The sequence below is a fragment of the Geospiza fortis genome, unplaced genomic scaffold, assembly GCF_000277835.1.
Source record: "Geospiza fortis unplaced genomic scaffold, GeoFor_1.0 scaffold224, whole genome shotgun sequence".
Lineage (NCBI taxonomy): Eukaryota > Metazoa > Chordata > Aves > Passeriformes > Thraupidae > Geospiza > Geospiza fortis.
Genome location: NW_005054448.1, coordinates 1,686,275 through 1,706,216, shown reverse-complemented (window position 1 = coordinate 1,706,216; position 19,942 = coordinate 1,686,275). Strand labels below are relative to the sequence as shown.

The 19,942-nt window shown below is 45.7% G+C and overlaps 1 protein-coding gene across 5 annotated transcripts in view; it reads right to left on the bottom strand.

Moving 5' to 3' along the window:
- Positions 1-4,155: 4,155 nt before the first annotated feature.
- The window catches only part of MORC2 (MORC family CW-type zinc finger 2), a 42,161-nt gene continuing 26,374 nt past the window's right edge, over positions 4,156-19,942 (bottom strand). For 3 of the 5 annotated variants that reach the window (XM_031062437.1, XM_005427600.2, XM_031062438.1), the window contains 14 exons: positions 18,454-18,594; positions 17,871-18,025; positions 17,615-17,743; positions 16,250-16,355; positions 11,018-11,150; positions 10,524-10,598; positions 10,037-10,411; positions 9,281-9,421; positions 9,133-9,187; positions 8,224-8,365; positions 7,707-7,898; positions 7,519-7,612; positions 5,935-6,123; positions 4,156-5,077 (listed from right to left, as the gene is read on the bottom strand). In XM_031062437.1, coding sequence (XP_030918297.1) covers positions 5,009-5,077; positions 5,935-6,123; positions 7,519-7,612; positions 7,707-7,898; positions 8,224-8,365; positions 9,133-9,187; positions 9,281-9,421; positions 10,037-10,411; positions 10,524-10,598; positions 11,018-11,150; positions 16,250-16,355; positions 17,615-17,743; positions 17,871-18,025; positions 18,454-18,594 — 1,996 coding nt within the window. In that variant the 3' untranslated portion in view covers positions 4,156-5,008. Of the gene's footprint in view, positions 5,078-5,934; positions 6,124-7,495; positions 7,613-7,706; positions 7,899-8,223; positions 8,366-9,132; positions 9,188-9,280; positions 9,422-10,036; positions 10,412-10,523; positions 10,599-11,017; positions 11,151-16,249; positions 16,356-17,614; positions 17,744-17,870; positions 18,026-18,453; positions 18,595-19,942 lie in introns of all 5 variants that reach the window. The other 2 variants (XR_004082416.1, XM_031062439.1) reach the window with 2 other exon arrangements.

Sequence of the window (19,942 nt, the reverse complement as noted above, 5' to 3'; positions counted from 1 at the left end):
GAAGACACCGTGAGGATTGGAATTTATACTAAGTAAAAGAATTTACTACTTTATTAAAAAGGGGGGACTGAAGCATGGAGTCAGAAACTAGAGGATATATATCAATCACAGAAATTAGAAGGTATTCATTAATAATAGGCACATAGATGGTGGACATTGCTTAATATTTGCTACATCCTTAGTTGTGTGAGAAAGAAAAGGAATACAGGAAAGGAATATGTGCAAAACAGCAAGAAAGAATGCAAGGATGCCTGATAAGGAGAAGGATGTTTATCAAGAACAGGATACAGTATGCAAGGATACTGAGATAACAAGGCTCCTTGGACCCCTGAAATCAGATGAATCTGGACTCCTGGCTTGAACAGTGGCCAAAAGATCAGTAAGAATGTGCAAGGCAGCAGATCAAAAAGTCAGTCCTGAGGAAGACAACTTTACTTCATCCCTTACGACCCCTGAGACCCCCGAGACGACCACCAGAGACAACTGCGCACCAGCAAAGGACCCATAAGATGATTAGCATACAAAGTAGAGAGGGAGGGGAGCCAGGAAATAATCTATTCTGAAACATGACGCATATGGAACATTCTAGGGGATAAAAGAAAACCGTGTCTGTACAAGGGGTACACATGTCTTTGTAGCGATATCTCCATGCATCTGGCCAAATAAAAACATACCTACTTTAAAACTAATTTTGTCTTTGAGTTTTAGAGTCTCTCTCCACGTGTCAATTGAAGCCCTCTCTTTAGAGAAAAACAGTAATTTTAGAGCATTTTTCTCCCAGAATTTGTGTCCAAACTGAGACCGGTACTCACAGGAGCTGCTCTGTGTGACAGCAATTGCTTGTGTCTTTAATGGGGGAGTGTTTGGGTTTAGTATTTTTTCCTTTTGTTTCTTTCTCTCATGGAATTTTGTCCCATCTGTCTCTAAGAAAATATGATTGGTACTTAAGAGAGACAAAAGAAGTTGCCAAGCTTGAGGGGGGGGGCACCTAGCTGCACTTCTCTTACCCTCTACTCCAAGAGGGTTTCCCTCAGAGGGCCAGAGATACCAAGAGAACTGGGCTGGGGAAAATGGGTTTGGGTGGAGCTCCTACCTGTCTTGCTCTCTCAGCTTTCGGAGGGGAAAGAAGCTTCGGTCGCTGTGGGAAGAATTTGCAACCAGCACGGCGTTCAGTCTCCTGCTGCATCCTACCATGAGCGGAGCTCTGCTTGTTAGAGCGGCTGTTGCACTGAGACCTTATTAGCACCCTTCCTCAGCAAATACAGGATCCTTCACCATCTGCTGAGGTGCCCCAGGGGAAAGGCTGGGATCCCTGAGCCCCTTCCCTCTCCAAGGGAGCCTCTCTGGGCCCAGTTTGGGAACCAGTCTGCTGCTGCTCAGCTCCTGCTGCGCCTCCGCTACTGCTCCAGGGGTTCTTTGCAAGACTGTAACCCCATACTCCCTGCCTGCCAGGACACACTGCAGCTCCTGCTACAGCTGACTCTTGCTTGCTATCCCAGGTTGAGCTCGTTCCTGCCACTTCAGCTTGCCACTTCCAAGGTTCCTGATGTGGCACTGGGATCGGCTGCCCCTGGAGGTTTGTGGAGCAAGCCCTTTTCCCAACCCTTCTGCCGGCACGTCCGCCATTACAACAGGAGAGAAATGACCGAGCCCGCGCCACAGCGCCCCCTGCAGGCGCGGGGGAACCGCCCCCGCCCTGCCGGGAGCCAGCAGCGCCCCTGCCGGCTGTGCCCGGAACTGCACCAGAGGGGGAATGGCTGGGACCGAGGCTCTGCCTCTGGGCGTTGGTAATGCCGCAGTTGTCTGTTTGCCTTGGTGTGCATACTAGGAAAGAGCTGCTATTCCTTTTCCCAAATCTTTGCCCAAAAGGCCCTTAATTTCAAAGTTAAAATAATTCTGAGGGAAGGGGGTTATAGTCTCCATTCCAAGGGATGCTCCTGCCTTCCGTGGCAGACACCAAGGCAGACACCTTGGCAGACACTTGCTTTTCAAACGAAGACAAGGTGAAAGCTCTGGTTGAGACACAAAAAGTGTTTCAAGAAGTGCTCCAAAAGGACAGGAACCACACAGTCCTCCTCATTTCCTTGCTAAGAAGCAACTCTGGGCACTGAGGAACTCTTAGGGACAATGAACATTTCTCCATCCAAAAAAGATCAGTGTTACTTTACACCTCTGCAGAGCTGTGCATGCCAGGACATCCTCTCCATTTCCACAGCATTTTAGTCCACAGCAACTATCAAGAATTGGCAAATGTCCCAGATTCCCTTGGCTTCTCTCATGAGTGACCCTCGTCTTTACTTTCCTGCAGGCAAGAACGTCAGTCATCTGCTGTTCCTGCTGCTCTTGGAAGCAGATGCAAAGGGAATGTGGCAGAGCTTGAAGGAAAAATGCAACCTCCCCACAAGAAGTAAGCTGGCATGAAATATCCAGCTGACAGCTCTGGGAGAAATTTCAACTATGGAATGTATAAACAAGGGATTAAGCTGGCCATGCAGAGGGGGAGGCGAATGTTGTGCAAAATGAAACGCATGTCCTTAGTATTTCTGCTGTAAGAAACAGCTGAAACTGAAGAGGAAGACCTAAGGGAACATCTGAGGCATTAAGAGGCTTAAATGCAGGATGGAGGTGTCATGACAGGGTTACAGGCAGGGGACAGGTTTTTGATGGCAGCTGGAACAACCTTCTAGATGTGATAGGACATCCCTGTGTGATACCCGGGAAGAATACCCATAGGAGTGGTGTGTGGTGCAGAGCTGTGGGGCAGTCTCTACCCCTGATTTTAAGAGCTCAACAGGAAAATGCCCTGAACCACTTGATAAAGCTTTGGAGTATACCCCACTTGAAGCCAGGAGTTTGGATCCCCTCTGGAGGCATTCTGAGCCTATGGGTTTTAGAGGTGTTACTAAAACCTGGTGTTACACACAGACTTGCTTAACAAATTTACAGAAACAAAATCAAGAAAAAGAAAAAAGCAGCTGCAGAGCATTGTCTGAAAGGGTTTGAGAATGAAAAATCTATTTTACTGGCACTTAAAAGTTCTTGGCTTTCTCTTCCTAGCAAAAAACCTTGGTAGAAGATCAAAAAAATTAAATGCATTAAAAAACAAGAGTTAAAATTGGAAATGAGAAGTTCCACAGAAAAGAGGGGGAAAAGACCAAGCCTCAAAACAATTGCACTTTCCTAACATGGGTGAAGTAGGAAATCAAACTGCCAGGAAGCTCAAGAACTATGTAAGAACAGTTAGCCCCATCCTGGCGCCCTCTGGGTGTCAGAAATTAAAGCTTGAGTGCAGCAGCAGCTCTGAACTGCAATATAACAAAATCTCCTTCTTTAGAATGTCTGCTGTCTCCTGAGAAGGACAAAGACTTCTTCCACCTTAATAAAATGCATCTTCTCTGGATTATTTTCATCAGAAACTGCAGTGTATCATCACAACTAATAAATCTCCAGTGTGTGTGAGGAAATGGAAACTGGTGAAGCCTGCTCCTTTGCTTAAGGAATGCTGCCGCTTTGTGCAGGAGGGTGTATGAGGAGAGGGGAATACTCCTTACCTTTATTGTGGGATGTCAGGCCCAGATTCTGGATGGAAGCAGTCTCACCATGTGCTGTGATAAGCACCTGGAATTCAGGTAATAAGCAAAAGCCTTCCCCTTCTTCTGTGGTGTGTAGAAACTTGGGAGTTCTTCAGGAGTATAAACAATTAGTGCCAAAGATTTTTGGTGCAACAGATATTTAATTTGGAAGGGTTTGCTGCCAGACGTCTATTACACATCCAGGTGTCGATCCCCAGGGTCCATTCCACATGACCTCCCTGATAGTGGGTACCGCTTGCTTTACACCATGTTTACAACCATCTGGCTTGCAGGGGACTCCAATTTCCGAACATGAGTCCACAGACACTTTGTCCTAGCAGGCCTGCGAAGCTGCTGGCCAGCTGACAAACTCTGACCAAGTCCCCTTGGCCACAAGTGGCTCACCAGGAGTTGGCTGCAGCTGAAGGATAAGGGAGAGGTGTTTTCCTTGCTGCAGGCACAGGGCCAGATGCCAATCAGCAGTGTAGGGCTCCGAAGGCTCCAAATAGCCTCTCTCTAATAATTAGAAATCTCTAATAATAAAATTACCTGGTAGAGCAAACTGAGCAAAGCAACACAAAACTGAGGGGGTGAAAATAGAACAGGGGTCACTTTATTGTCAGGTGGATGAGGAGTTCTTCTGATGCTGTAATTATGTCTCAAAGAAACAGCAGCAGAAGTGAGTGATAAAGTGACTGCAAGCAGAGAACCCAAACGCCAGCATTCTTCCTCTGATGCTCACAGCCCACTGTGAGCAGTCCAGGAGGTGATCCTCTTCCAGAAGGACCTCAGCCTCTTGGCTATTACCATGGTGGCAGTTTCACCCACTTGCAGCAACCTCCTGTTCAGGAAGCTCACTGCAGGTGCCAGTGCCAAATTTCCGAGTTCCACCAACGTTCCATCCCCTCTACTCACACTCATACAAGGACATCTCCTTTCTATAGCTCCAATTCATGGCTTAGCTTTCTCTACCTCAAGTTCAGTATCTCCCACAAAAAAAGCCTGACCCCCTCTGCCACAACTCAAGGCTTATTTTTTAATTGCTGCCAGGTTCTTGCTGGAGAACCAGTAAGCTAAGCAGGGTGCTCTGAGCTCCCAGGTTTAGCATATGAATATACTTGAGTTGCAAAAGCAGTACTCACACTTCTACATCACTAAAAACAGCCATTGTAACAGGCACAGTTCCCATTTCTTTTAAAAATAAATATTTATAAACAAAAGGAAGAGATTCAGAGAACTACAAAATTAAAAATTTTCCTGCCAACAGCACAAATGTTTCTCATGTACAGTCACAGGAACAAGTTGTACACCAACATGAGCACTGTCTAAAAAACTCTCTCCTCATCAGCTGCCTCAGTCCACCTGCACAGAGGTCCACATCTCCCTTTGCAGCAGCCAGCTCTTCTGCACTTCTCCACAGCTTGTGCTGGGGCTGCTCAGTCACCTTTCATGATCAAGTCCTCAATATATGCATCCAGTTCATCATCTGTATTAATATCAATGTCCTGAAACCAAAGCAACAAGGAATACTAGTGAGAAGTGAATACTGAGGAACAGCACAAGAAAAGAGGAGCCAGAGCAGCTTAGCACCCTCTGTTACATCTGGCCTTCTCAACCTCTATGCTCCAACCTCCAGCACCCTCCAGCTGCTGACAGCTTGCAGTGACAGCACCCCTAGCTTTCCCTGTCAGCATCCGCAAGACAACACAGGAAACCCATCAGCACCTGATGCTCAAACAACACACTCAAGTGATATATTTACTGTACTGATTTTGGTCGAGGCAGATTTAGTTGGGGTTCTTTTAGATTTAATATGTTTTCCTAACAGGGTGAAACTGCTTTCAGATGCTTTCAGTAGCCTTTCCAGGTTGATCCTGATTTTATTAAAGTAGTTTTTTAGTTTAGAGTTAGTTTATTTATTTAAATGTTTTAATTATACATTTTTATTTTCATTTAATAGTATAAGTAATCTATCAATTTCACCACAACACTTTTTCATGTTGTTTGTTTAAAGGTTTGCATTTCTATATGTGGAGTTCAGAATCTGCCCAGGAATGTGGCAAAAATTCCCTGATGAGCACTGCCTATGCCTGGGGAAATTCTCAAGCAGCCTCACAGCAGAGAACAAACAGAAACTGTGCATAACATGCACACCATGAGAAATCATTCTCATGTGAGAATTAACACCCATCAGACTCTCAGGGCCTGGATCCCAAGTGTGGGCAGTGACAGCCAAGCTGTTCCGAGCTGAGGAAGTTGGAGCCCAGTGAGACACTGGAGTGAAATACTTGTAATGCTTGGAGGGGATGAGCCAGGTGGCTACTCTGAGAGAGCTCAGGGTTTGCTGCTACTCCTCACCCACCTCCTGCACTTTCTGCAGAAGGGCCATGATATTAGTCCTCAGCTTCTGCAGTTTCTCCTCTGTTTCCCTCAGCTTCCTTTCTAAGTTCTGGAGGTTTTCCTCAGAGGCTTTGGCCCGGGCATCGGCACGTGTCTGATATGAATTGCACAGGTTCTGCAGACCCACCTCATACTGCTTAAAATATTCTTTCTGTAGTAGACAAAACACAAGATGTCACGTTAAGAGAAAGCATCAAGCATCAACAAAAACATAAGCATTCACAGGCTGTAGAAGATCCAAACTCCTGGCCCCCATGATCACTTCCTCCCTGCAGTGTGCCCCTGCACACTCTGCCCACACTCGTATTTACATCTGATTTGCCTACACCAGCCAGCACAGAATTCACACAGCTTTTCACATTCTTCCAATACCAGAACTGCCCCCAAAGCTGCTTGAATTTAGATTAAGGGTGCAGTGTACTTTAAAAAGCATGAACCCACAGATATGCTGCAGGCCTGACATCCCCTGTAAATTGTAAGTATCCTTGGTACAGATCACCCAGATATCATAGCCTCCCACTGCAAGGTAGGGACAGCTACACTAACCAAAAGCCCCAGATACAACCAAGGCATCCTATAGAAGAAGCAGAAGAAGCAGGAATAGTAACTCCAGCAAATGCCAGCAGATGCCTGAGTTAACAGAAGGGGAGGAGACGAGACTGCCAATACACACACTTTGAGTCTGGGAGTGCAAAACAGAACAGGCTTTAGTCATGTGCTCATCTGCAGGTGGCTTTTTACATGTGCCTCCTTGGAAAGGTCTCTCTTGGTGTTATGTTGGAGAAGGAAAAAGTAAGAGAGGCCAGTTCCCTTGCCCCGCATTGCAGCCAGCACTGGTACCAGGTAACATTCCTCTCAGTACCAGGCTGCTGGTGGAAGCTCAGTCCCACCTGTCCTCAAATAAGCAGAAGTCAAAAGTCTTATGGTGTGCAGCTGACTTGCTGGCAGTCAACCTGTTCTCCCAGGGAAGTGGGAAGGGGTTTACTTCAATGTGCTCTCACACTAAAGTAAATGGCCTATAAAGCAGATTGAATCCATACTAACGTTGTGGGCTCAAACCCTGTATGGGCCATTTACCTAAGAGTTGGACTCAATAATCCTTGTGGCTTCCTTCCAATTCAGAATATTCTGTGTATCTGGGGATAATTATTTGTTATTATTTATAATTTTTAAGATTGTCTCCAGATAAGTTATAAGGCGGGGAGCAAAACAAGCAGATATGTCTACCTCTTGCTTCTACAAACTCGTAACCTGGTCTCTCTTTTTCAGAAGTTTAATAGCAATGGTTAAGAATTTAAGATAGTAGCAGCCAACAGCATTCCCACACACATGCATGGCAATTTAAAAAATCCTCAGACAACTCTTACAAGACTCAAGGCATCTCTCAGAGCTCTCATTCTTTTCCTCAGCTATGTTAGTCTGCCAAGGATCCAAATTATTTTTTCAAGAGTGCACTCCTGCATTAGCAAGACGCACATTTGCCATAAGAATGGAATATGTGTGGGGAAAACACATAAACTTACTTTTCTAGAAGTACTGAACTCACCAAGGGAAATGCCAACAACCCTTCTGAGCTCATGGAACTCAGCTCATTCTTGGAGATTGGAAAACTTGGAGGCAAGAAGTATCGCAAACAATTCCTGTGCAAGAAAACAAAATGCAAAGCCAGAGCTGGGAGTTTCACAGACTGAAGCAATCAGACTGCAGAGCTCACAAGATCTGCAGTGAACCCACCGAAGGATCTGGACTAGTAAGTCAACTGTTTCTTGGCTGCTGCTGGGACCAGTGGTGTCAGGCTCGATTCTGATGCAATCCGAGGTAGAAGGTTCAGCCATGACCACCTCTTCTTCCTGCTGTGTGTCTGGAGCCTGGTACTCAGGAGAGGGAGGCTTCATAAGCCTTACATCCTCACTGCCCTTCTCTACCCTGAGAAAAAGTATTAAGGGAATGTCAGAAATCTTTTTTTATATTGGACATACCTGAAACACGGTTAACAGTTTCATCAGAACCTGTACCCAAGTGTCACATAGACCTCTAGACACACAACAGCTGTCTCCAGGGCAGGCATGAGAGTGACAGACTGATGGAGTCTGTCATGCCCATTCCTTATGTAGCCCTGGACAGTCTTGACCTCACATGTTTCCTGACATGACAACAGCATATTTGTCTTCAGGATCTATGGCAATAAAACAGGCCCTTCCTCCCCAAAAAAAACCCAAGCCTCCAAAATTCAGTAGCTCTAGATAGTTACCAGCGATCCCTTGGTGTCGTGTCTGTAGGGACATAATCAAACTTCACCTTCCACCGGATTGCATGCCTGACCCTTTCCACAGCTGTGACACGGCCTGTGAACCATTCCTTGTTCACACGCACTTCCACGTGCAGCCCCTTATCTGTGAGGGGGAAGCAAAGGTGTTTGTAAACATTCAGCTGCTGGAAAGCACATTTTACAGGGGCTCTAGAGATTCAGGCACCTCAGCAGGGAGCACACCTGAACCTGTGACAATGCCCTCAAGCAGTACAGACACCATCAAAACACAATGGGCTCACAGGTCAGCTCCTGCTGAGAAACATGAAGATGCATGGAAATGAGCTGGCAATTCTGGATGGAAGGTTTCTCCTGTACTCCAAGCTGTTTGACATTGGCTTTATAGTCTCATGATGGCCTCTAGGACAATTTGCCACATGTCCCTAGTGGGCCACTTTCCAGACAGCTCCCTGGAAGCATGCTGAAAAGATGCCCTGCTCTGGCAGATGGTGCAGTACCACCCCAGCTATCACCTTTCCTGGGGTCTCCCAGTCACTCTTCTCTCAGAGCAGTGCAGATCTGGATCGAGTCCTGAGCATTTTCCAGCTGGCATGGCTGCATGATCCACTCAGGACAGATGAACATGCGATCAGCTACACCCTGCAGCCCAGCCCACCCCTGACAACATGACATAACCATCAATCACACACCTTTCCATGCCACAATTGCCACTGGTCTAATCAAAGGGTTCTCAGCCAAAATTTTTCATGCAAGTTAGAGTAATTTTGGGGTTTGGAATTCAAATCTACACTATTTTTTATTTTAAAATCTCATTAATGAAAGCACACGTTTAACTGGTACAACAGTTCTTTTTTATGTCAGACATTGGCAGCCCAAGGGCTTATTTCTCACCTTTCTGTGCTTTCTTCAGTTCCAACAACTCTTCCTCTCCAGCACTGTCTGTGAGCTGGGAGCAGAGAGAGCTCATATTAGTCACCTCCCATCAAGATTATAAACACCTGACAAAGACCTTCTGCTGGGGAAACCAACACACTCTTACCTCCACCACCACCTCATTGGAATCCTTCTCTTCTTTCACTGCCAAAAATTTTCCTCGTTTTGTCCTCTCCTTTTTGGGCTCACCCTCCTCCTCAGACCCATCCTCTGGAATGTTCAAGGCCCTCTTTCGAGTGCTGGAGGCCTGAAGGAAGAAAACAAGCTCTAGCTCTTGCAGCCAAGTTAAAAACAAAAAAAGAAAAAAAAAAAAATCAAAAACAAAAACAAACAAACAAACAAACAAAAAAAAAAAAAACAAAAAAGAAGAAGCATAATCTGATGTCTTGTCCTATGTGAGATAAGGAAAGTCAAACTGCATGTTTATTAGGGAAAAAAAAAAGACAAAAAAACCCCAAAACTGAAACAAACCAAAAAGAAAGAAAAAACTCAAGGGAGACTTTGTAGCCACCAAAAAAAAAACCACCAACCCTCCAGAAAAAAACCCAACATTCTGTATTTAATTTGGTAGTTAAGTAGTTAATGAGCTTTTCTGGAAGGTTTTAGAGGTGGTATATCATCATGCAAACACTCACCCCACCACTCCATGCACTTATTTTTTCCCTGGCGAAACAATCTGGTCTAACAGGAAAGAGATGAGACCAGTCTTTTCAAGGAGTGTAAATGGCACCCTAACCCAAGAGCAAAGTAGAAGTTCTCTTGTCCTGTGCAGTGCCCAGAGTGCACATATCACAATAGAGAACAGACAGGCTTGCAGGACAGTGGGTGAGGAGCTGAGGGGTTTCATCCCATTGATTCTTACCTGTAAACATTTGCCAGAGGCAGATTTCCTTACTGCTGGCACCTTGGCTGCTTTTGGATTGGGTGTCTCACACGAGCTTTTGGGGCTCTGTTGGCCAGAGAGCGACTTCATGCTTGTACCTGGCTTGGCAAGCGTTTTTAAAGTGCTGTTAGACTTCCCAGCTGTCACAGTGTGATGGTGTGTCCTGGAAGTGCTGGCCTCCTCCTTGAAGAGCATGCTGGCTAGCTTGGGGGAGCTGGTATTTGGACGATCTGAAGAACCTTTTTTCAGCTGAGTGCAGGACTTGTGAGGAGGTGAAGATCCTGGTGGCCTGCTGGGAGCATTCTTGATTACATCAGGCAAAGGAGGAGATCGTGGGCGCTGAGTTCGGGTGTGCTGAAACAAAGGAGGGTAGAGAGAGAGGAAGGGTAGAAGAGTGGGGAACTGCTGTTCAGAACAGCTAAGGAACCACAAAGGAGTAAAAAGCCTACAGCAGGATCCCATTTACCTCCCTTGAAGGCCGTGTAGTCACTTCCAGAGGTAGTTTCTTTAAGTCAGCCTGACATAGAATTGGAGTGGTTTTCTACAAAAAACAACAACAAAAAAAGAAAAATTTTAAAAAATGAAAAAAAAAACCCAAATACAAAACCAACCAACCAAACAAAAACCCAAAACCAAACCAAAACAACAACAACAAAAAAATACAGATCAGAAAGTTCATGTTTACAAGCTGCCAGGGGCTGCCTGAACCCATCCCAGCAGTTTTCCAGGATAAACCAAACAAATATATGGTGTGTTTTGTGTTCTTCAAGAGACATTCCTTCATGTGTCATTTCCATTTTCCCAACAGAAAATTAAATGCAAGATGAGATGATCAATTTCTGTTGTTACAACAGCCCCAGCCCTATGAAGGAGCATAGATGGTTTCAGACTCAGCAGCAGCCCTTTGCACAGGGAAGTCCAACACACCTGCTCTGCTTAGCTGGAGACCTCCAGACTCACCTGCAGAGCTTCCAGCTTTTTCTGCTGCTGACGGATTTTCTCTGTCAGTTGTTTCTGCTTTTCCTCATTTGATTTCAAGTCTTTTTTTAGAGTTCCCAGTGGTACCTTCTGCTTCTGCTCTGCAGCCTCACATCTAGAATGGAGGGAATGCAAGACAACCTCAGCAAGGACAGCAGAACCTGTGTCATCTCATGCAGGATTATCCCAACATACCATTCCAAAGGCAGCAGGAAAGCCACCTGCTTTCCTGCAGTAGCCACAATCTCAAAAGCAGTGGTTTTCGTCTTGGAAAAGAAATATGAATGAAGGATCAAAAGCATACAGTTGCTAATAAAAAGGCATTTATGCTGGAAATCACCAATTCAGAGCCCAAGAACTGTGACAGCTGTGACAGCTTCTGTACTGCATCTGTACGCCAGACTTTTTCAGCAATTTTCCTTCCTATCAGCTTATTTCTTCATATCAGTTCTTCTTTCTACATACTTTTTTCCCTTCATAAAGGAAAGCACAGTACCAGAAACCCATGACTAAGACATTACCACAAGCCTTCCAGTCTCAGATGCCTTCTGCCTTGCCATTCAAGGCCAGGCAGTGTCCTTTGCAATATCCTGTAGCTATTTGCTTTGTCCTTTGCTTTCCTGTAGCTGTTCAGCCCACAGCCGACAACAGTGGTGAGTATCCTACTCTCCCAAGTCCTCTCAGGTGCAGAATCCTAGAAGAGTCCTTGAGAGAGAAGGAAAAGAGAGGCAGGAAGTAGTCTCTCAAATGCACTGGCATCACCTTTTGACGTGCTGGACGAGCAACTGGCCCTCAGGAGCACTGCCAGGAGGAAGAGGGGACTGAGCCCAGGCTCATCTCCTATCACCAAACAATCACAGAAAGACAGACGAGGATCAGCACTGCTGGGGTAAAGTCATGGAAGAATGATTTGAGCCAGAAAAGCAGCAGACAGCCCTTTTACAACACAAGAGATGCAGCAGATCTCATTGGACAGTGGAACCAAGCTGGTAACCTGAAGATGTAAGTCTTACTAGTAAAGGGAGAACCCTGCTCTCACTGTAGAACACTCAAAGCTCCAAGAAGCTGGGGAGAGATGATTCTGTCAAGACCTGTATCTATCAGATACACTCTGATCAGCTTTATGAGTGAGAAGGAGCACAAGCAGCAGTTCCTCCATCAGCCTCTTCCCTGCTGAAGCACTTTCCATAGAGTGGTTACTTCCTTGGCTAAGAAAGTGTGTATCATCACTGCAAAATGACTGCCTGTGACACAAAACCTGCAGTTCCCAAAGATAAAGTTGAACAAGTGGCACCATAAACAGGTTTCCCAGCACAGAAATGCATCTTCCAGCTTATGGCAAGGCTGGAAGCATTGCCAAGCTATGTCTTACATCACAGTAAAGAACTAAAGCACCTTGAGTTCTGTGACAAGAAAAATTCAGACTACTCATGGCATCTAAACCCAGAGACTGCATCACTGAAGGCAGCAAATCAGAACAAATGTATTATCTTGGTAGTCAGAATGGACTAAAACCAAGACTCTGATAATGCTCAAGGAGCTTTGAGACACACAATCATCTTCAGCTGGTGCTTCAGCCACCCATCCAAACGACATTTGGGGTCCAACTGGATATCAGATAGGAGAATAGAGGCAAGCAAGCCTGACATTATTTCACAGTATGAAACAGGGACACTGCCTTCTCTGTAACAAAGTTGAGTGACAGTGGCTCCTGGTGCTGACCTCAACAGAGATGGTTGGCACTGGAGGGAGTGACTGCTTCCCATGACACAGACTGAGAAGGGCATTCAGCTCCCATGATCTGGAACACCATGCCACAAGCAGCCACTGAAGTGTAGGTGGACAAACCAGAAGGGCAGGGAACAGCTCAGTGCCAATAGTAGACACTGTGCTGAGGCAGCCAAAACTACCATATGACCTCTGATGCCAGGAGAGTCTCAACACCTGAGATTGCTCTGACATTGCATCATTTCCAATTTGGCTGGATGAGACCCTGCACAGAGCCTCACAGTACACAAGCTTGAGGATGCCACCCATGTGCTTCTCAAATCCTGTCATCCTTCAGACACAACAAATACCTGTAATGGTCAGGACACAGATATGAAGATGTCCAAACTCTGCACAAGGACTCAACAGTGCAGCACTTGGAATGTGCTCCAACCAAAAACCAGAGGAGTGCTGGAGAAACTTCTACTTCATGTAAAGGACACAACTGCACTTGCTGCTGGAAAGCACATATAAGCCTACTTAATCAAGAAATGTCCTGGAGTTATTTATTCTCCCAGAGTAAGACTCCTAAGACCCCTTTTGAAGCTAAAATGACCAGAAGTTTGGCTCACCAGTGCCAAGTGCCCCACCTGCCCTTTCCCAGCTTCCTGCACAGGGGATGTAGGATGGCACAGCATGCACTGCGGAGGTACTCGGACTCACTCCAAACAACACCTCAACGTGAAAAGCAGCCCTACCCACACACCCCCAATTTTCAAGGTATTGCAAATAAAAGACCTGAATTCTTTCATCAGTAAATCAAGTTCCTGGTAGGTGATACAATAAAAACCCCCACTTCTGCAGACAGAAGTGCACGAATATAATGGCAGGTGAGGGAACCTGAATAACACCCTTCCATGGCTACCCTCAGGCCATCCCAGAAGCTACCAGCCCATCTAGGGTCCATTTCCACAAGCCCAGAGGCCCAAAGGCAGCTCAGGGGATGTGAACTGGGCTTTTTGGGAATTGTGGAATGCAAATCTGTTTAGAGGAACAGAAACCCCTTTTGGGGTCCTGCCAAGACTGTCCTACAGCTGCCTCAGCTCTGGCATCTGGTCAATGGGGGCAGCCCTCTGAAACATCTTTTGGACCAACACCAGGAACCAAAAGCAAGTAAAGGAAAGGACTGAGATTATTTGGGAAGAACAAATATGGGAAAAATACACTATAACAAGGGCCAGTTGTACATAAACCTTTGGCTGGACAGTACACCTCTGTGTACTAACCTCCACATCTCCCCCTTTCCTAGGCGAGGGCCTCTGTACTGGAGTGCAAGTGTCAGCAGCTGGAGAGGGACCACTGGTCCCAGTGACTCATGGGCCTGAGCGCCACCAGCTGCTGTGACTACAGGCAAGTGAATGAATATGAACCACAGGAACCTCAGGCCAGAGGAGCCAACCAGGAGGCTATCTGGGAGCAAGGGAGGGGATGTCTAAGGGTGACCCTCAGGAGCTGATCACATGTAGACATGGGTGAGTCTCACAGCTGATGGAGATGAGCATAGGGGTGTAGGCAGAACTGTGGGTGTCTCTAGACAGAAAGCACGTGGGGAAGAGCAAGGATCCTGATCCAATCAAGACAGAGATCCCCAGTGTGAGACACTGGGAGGTCTGGAGTGTGTGTGCGCTATGTGCAAACACAGAAGGAGGTCTGTACACCTCCCCCCTGGGACTGCAGGCCTCAGGGCCCATCTATCCCAGTGGAAGTAAGGGCACAGGCACGGGATCTGAAGGCCAGGTATGGGCATGAGTATTTCCACTAGTGATCCTTCATCCTGACGAGCCAAGAGGGAAAAAGGATGAAGCTGCTGGTGTGGTCTATGGGAGCACTGCACATGCCCACTTGTGCCATCTGTGGGACTGGATGTACATACACACATGGTCTGTCTGTGTTTGTGTGTGTCTACAAGCAACATCTTCTGAATCTCGCTACTCCTTCTAGCTGAAGGGCTGGGGATGTGCCAGCCCCTTAGGTTCCAGGCTCAGCCTTGCCCCAGCATTTTGTCCAGGAACATCCTCAGCACTACCACGCTCCTCAGAGCTCTACAGCAGGAGCTCTACATACATATGGAGCAAAGAGAGAAGTCAGCACAGGTATTCTCCACTGGGAGGTACCAAAAGGAAGAAGTCAGAAAGTCAATACTTTGAAATAGGATCAATATTCTGTAAGATTTTCAGCCATGGATGTTAAATTTTTTATTCCAGTCAGAGGTTACTGCCTGGATTCATCCCCTTTGTCTTTAAGCTCTGAGCCAAGGGACCTGACTTACAGAGAAGCAGCTTCCCTTCCTTACACAGTACAGACAAGAACTGGCTTCCAGCAGTGCTGCTTTCCAAAGAGAAGCAACTTAAAGAAATCATTTTCCTCACTCAAATAAATGACTACATTTTACCTACATTTTGTGACTGTAACACACATCACTGGAAAATGAACCACTGTGCTGCTTCCTCAAGCATGCAAAATGTCCCTCCTGGGCTCATCCCAAGCATGTGGAATTGCTGCAGTTTGGTGTCTGATGGGTGGGAGCAGTAGGAGCAATAAAGGCAATTGCAAAGCCCCCCTGAACTCACGTAACTCCCAGCCTGCACCATGACAGTTCTCCAACTGCCATCTATCCTGCCCATGGCAAAATTAATATAATCTAAACCTATAATAGTATTTCTGGTGCCAGTACAGAAAAACAACCAATTATTCAAATTTCATCATATCACTTGGTTGACAGGCTAGAGACAGCTCTGGGGTCTACCTGGCTCCTCCCTGCTCAAGCAGGGTTACCCAGGACCAGGAGCTCAGGACCACATCTTGGAATATCTCCAAGGATAGAGACTGCACAATCTCCCTGAGAAACCTGGGCCAGGATTTGGTCACCCTCACAGGGAAAAAAGTGTTTCTGATGTGCAGAGGGACCGTCCAGCATTCCAGTTTGTGCTCCTGGTGTCTGGTTCTGGCACTAGGCACCACTGGGAAGAGCCAGGCTCTGTGCTTTTTGCAGCCTGTCTTTATATGTTTCTATACATTGATGAGAACACCCTGAACCTGATCAGCTCTGGGGTGGACAGCACACACCAGTGCTGGGGCTGTCCTCCCCAAGGACAGGAATTTGCATTTTCCTAGTTGAATGTCAGGATAGGCTTCTGCTGGCCCATTTCTGCAACCGGCAAGTCACTCTGGAGGGATTTATGACTGCCTGGTTTGTCAGCTGCTCCTCCCAGTTTGGTATCACTTGTCACTTGCTGATGATGTCCTCTGCAATTTGCACATTGCACATGCCCACCCAGCATTCAGCTCCCTATACAATTGCCATTGCTGCCTTTTCACAGACTCTGAGCACAACTTAAAGGTACAGAATCCCTCCAACTGTTTTCAAAGAACAGACGACCAGAAAAAAGCTCCAAATGTGCAGATAAAGCACCTTGCAGAAAAGTCTTAATATTAACTGATTCTTACCTGTCTTGTTCAGGATCAGGGTTCATGGAGCACACCCAGGTGTCAGGGTAGTTCTTCTCCACTGAGCTCAGCTGGAATGGGAGAGTCCGCCACTTCAGACAGACATCTGTCAGACAGATGCTTTGCAAGTCAGAAATACACAGCCTGAGACACATCATTTTTTCCCATAACCCATTTAATGCCCAAGTACCACACCAAAGTGTATCCAACAACAGTAAGACTAGTGGCCAAGAAAGTGAGACAGTCACAGAATAATTGAGTCAATTATTTATTTGTGCTCACAAAACACTTGAATGAAACCCTCAAAGACAACCCTACCTAACAAGAATGCAATGAAGCCTGGCACCAACCAACACCAGAGGATCTCACACTCCTGCTGCAACTATGACATATACAAACTGAATTGAACAGCCAGTCCAGACATCACAGCTCAGCCCAGCAGTCAGGCTGTCTCTCAATGATACCAAAGTAACACAAATCACAGACATATCCACTTTAAAAATAAAATCTACTAAATTTTTGATGAACCAGGAACACAAATTTTTCTTCCAGAGTATTGCTAGCCTACCAGGAAACCAACAGCTTCACAAAATCAAGTTCTGCCAAGAAAATCCAAATGTCCTTAAATCAGGCTCTGGAAGGATATCAACAAGGGAAGACAAGGAGAAAAAAGTCCCTCCCCCTTCAAAATAACCTTGAAAAGACTGAGACAACCATCAAGGCAGAAGAGCCTAACAAATAATTCCACAAGAATTGCCTCACATTCCTTCCTACAACCACGTCCTCAAGTCCCGGGAAGAAAATAAAGGAGTTTGGTGTCCCTCTACCAGGTGATAAAGTGATGGTGTGGAGCTTCCCATAACTCTAACAAGGGCTTAGCCACAGCTGTTTAGAGGTGCACAGAAGAGAACTTGCATTAAATTCCAAGGTAACTGTAAAAGGTTCCCTCTGTGCTGACACAGTGCAGGCCAGTGCATCGGGGTACAAATTACTTGGCCACTTCCCATTGCTTGTGAGGATGTTTCAGATCTTATTCTGGTGCTGGGATGGGTGCCTTTGGCGAGTTCCAGTTCATATGACATTTCTAAGCCTGCTCTCAACACTGCTACTGGCCATACCTGCCCTGGTCTGTCAGAAGATCAGTTGTGAAGATCAGTTAGTGAACTAGCGAACTGCGCAGGAAAGGAGCTTTATGCCTGGCTGTCACAGAATACCACTGAGTGCAGACAAAGGCAAACTGCAGAGGAGACAGGCCCTAGGAAGGGATGATAGTCCATCCCAAATCTCCTACGCATTTAACTGTCCCCATCTGCAGCCAGAAATGCTCTCCCCTTCCCCAGAGAGAAGCAGCTGGATCAGACGCACCGCACTGAATAGTGGTGGGGATCTCCATGGCTCTCCTGCGCTTGTAACGCAGTTCACTAGACGGAGGCTGGTTCCAGTTTGCTGATAAATAACCAAATTCATCCCAGAACTTGATGATACCTCTCTGGGCTGGAAAACAAACCATATCCCACTCAATATGGAGCCATTATCACAAAATCACCATCTGCACTTTTGGCTGACCTTCAGCCACCCAAATCTCTCCCTCCAGACTCTGGTAATTGTTAAGCTTCACTACCTATTGCAACATCCTTCCAATACTGAGCCAAATGCTCTCCCATGGCCTTCAGCAAGTGTCGATACTCCTTGGCATCAGCAAAGTCTTGTTTATTATGGGTTGGCTCCAGAACCAAATAGGGCACATCCACCACGCCTACCACTCCTCCACATGCCCTGGAAGAGGGACACAGAGTGACACAGAAGGACACAGATTAAACCAACAGGCTGGCAACATGAACTGTCATGCAAAATGTAAGATGGGCTCAAATATTTGTACTTGCTGTCAAGACCTATTTTGCCTGTCTCTGGAATGAGGCACTAGTACTACCAGCATTCATCAGCACCAAATGCCAAGCTCCTCATACTGCTGCAGGAATGTCTAAAATTTGTGTCAAGAACTCTCTATCAAGAAACCAGGAAAATATGAGGCAGTACTACATATAATTTATTTGTCAGAATGCAAACTGAAGACTGACAAAATGAGCAGGCCTCAGGCTCATGAAGAATGATTAATGCAAAACATGGCTATTGCACAGCCAAAGTCAGGTATAGAAAAATGTGCCAAGCTTAAGCAAAGATGCAGAAAAATCTGCAGGACTCACATGCCACCCTCCAGCTGTGGGCCCACCTTCTCATACATCTTGATCAGCCGACTGCAGTTATAAATGAACATGCCGTCCAGCTCACGCTGCTCAATGTTCACCCCAAAGATAAAATTCAGCTCCTTGGGCTCCTTCAGTGCCCTGTAGGGGACAAAACAGAGCCCCTAGGGATGCTGGAAACAAAGCATACTATCTGCTGGTGTTAGAGAGAGGGTACGGAAGGCCAGCACCCTTGAGCATTAAACTGCTGCTTCTGAAAAATACATTTGCTGAAAAAGCATTACAACTGAATATGAACAAAATACAAAAACTTTGCAATACAAATAGTAATTTAGGCTGGACAGAGAATTTTTCATTTTAATATGTTTTCTCCTTCAGAACAGATTCTGGTTTTTACTTCATATGTTTTTATGCAGTGAATTAGTTTTATGAGAGTGCTGTTGCATCCAGACCGGTCCTTTCTCATGCTATTTTGGTTTGTATTTTCCAGCTATATATCCCTTTCTAGATAAAGCATGGAAATTCAGATTTCAATACAAAACTACAGTCTTGATATTCTGATTCTAGAAAGTTCTCCTAATTCCAAATTTCGCAAGGCTGCTCCTTAAGTTCAAAATCTGGAGGATACAACATACAGCCCAAGCAGAGCTCTTTTTTCTGGAATGTCAGGATATCAATTTGCATGATTTCTCCCTTATCTATGCAGCAGATGACTCCAAGAAAAGTTGGCCTCGAGTATGTTTGTGAGCCCACAGGGATTTCTCAATCTGAATCTTTGGTTACCAGCAATTCTATCTCCATTAAGGCCAAAAGCCTTGAGATTTTGATCTCTTTGTGCTATAAATCAAACAAAATCCCCGTGTCTCACAAACAAGTCCTGCTCTTCAACATACTAAATTAATCAGGTTCCACAGCTTCCCTGATACCGACGCTGAGGATTTTTCATAAGGATACTCAGCCTCAGTATGAAGGTATCCTCAAATGTGAGGTCCAAACCAGTAACTACTGCAAGGCATAGCCTATACCATGGTCCTGACCACCCCTCTCAATTTTGACCTGCTTTATATTCCCCACCTGCCCTCATCAAGTCCTTTGCAGTTATGTACTTTATCTTAATGAGGAATTTGACTTCTGCTTAAATGGTTAGCTGAAGACAGTGGAATTCCTTAAAATGTTCAGTTGACTGTCTACTAATATCAAATATTAGGAAGACCTGAACCATGCACGCATGAACCCTACACAATGATCATCTGCAGATATGAGATCTGAGTCTGTCTTAATGGTGAAACTTTTCAAAATAAATACCAAAAATAAATAAAATTCATATTCATTTTTTGTTTAAGGCCACCATCCCTCACACAGATGCAATGGTACCCTGTGACACAGCTTCATTTAAAACAGGTGACTGTAGTACATTCCTAGGAAAACACCTGAAATAGCAGCTTTCAGTAATTTCAAATCTAAACCTTTGCCAAGAGGGGTTTTGAAC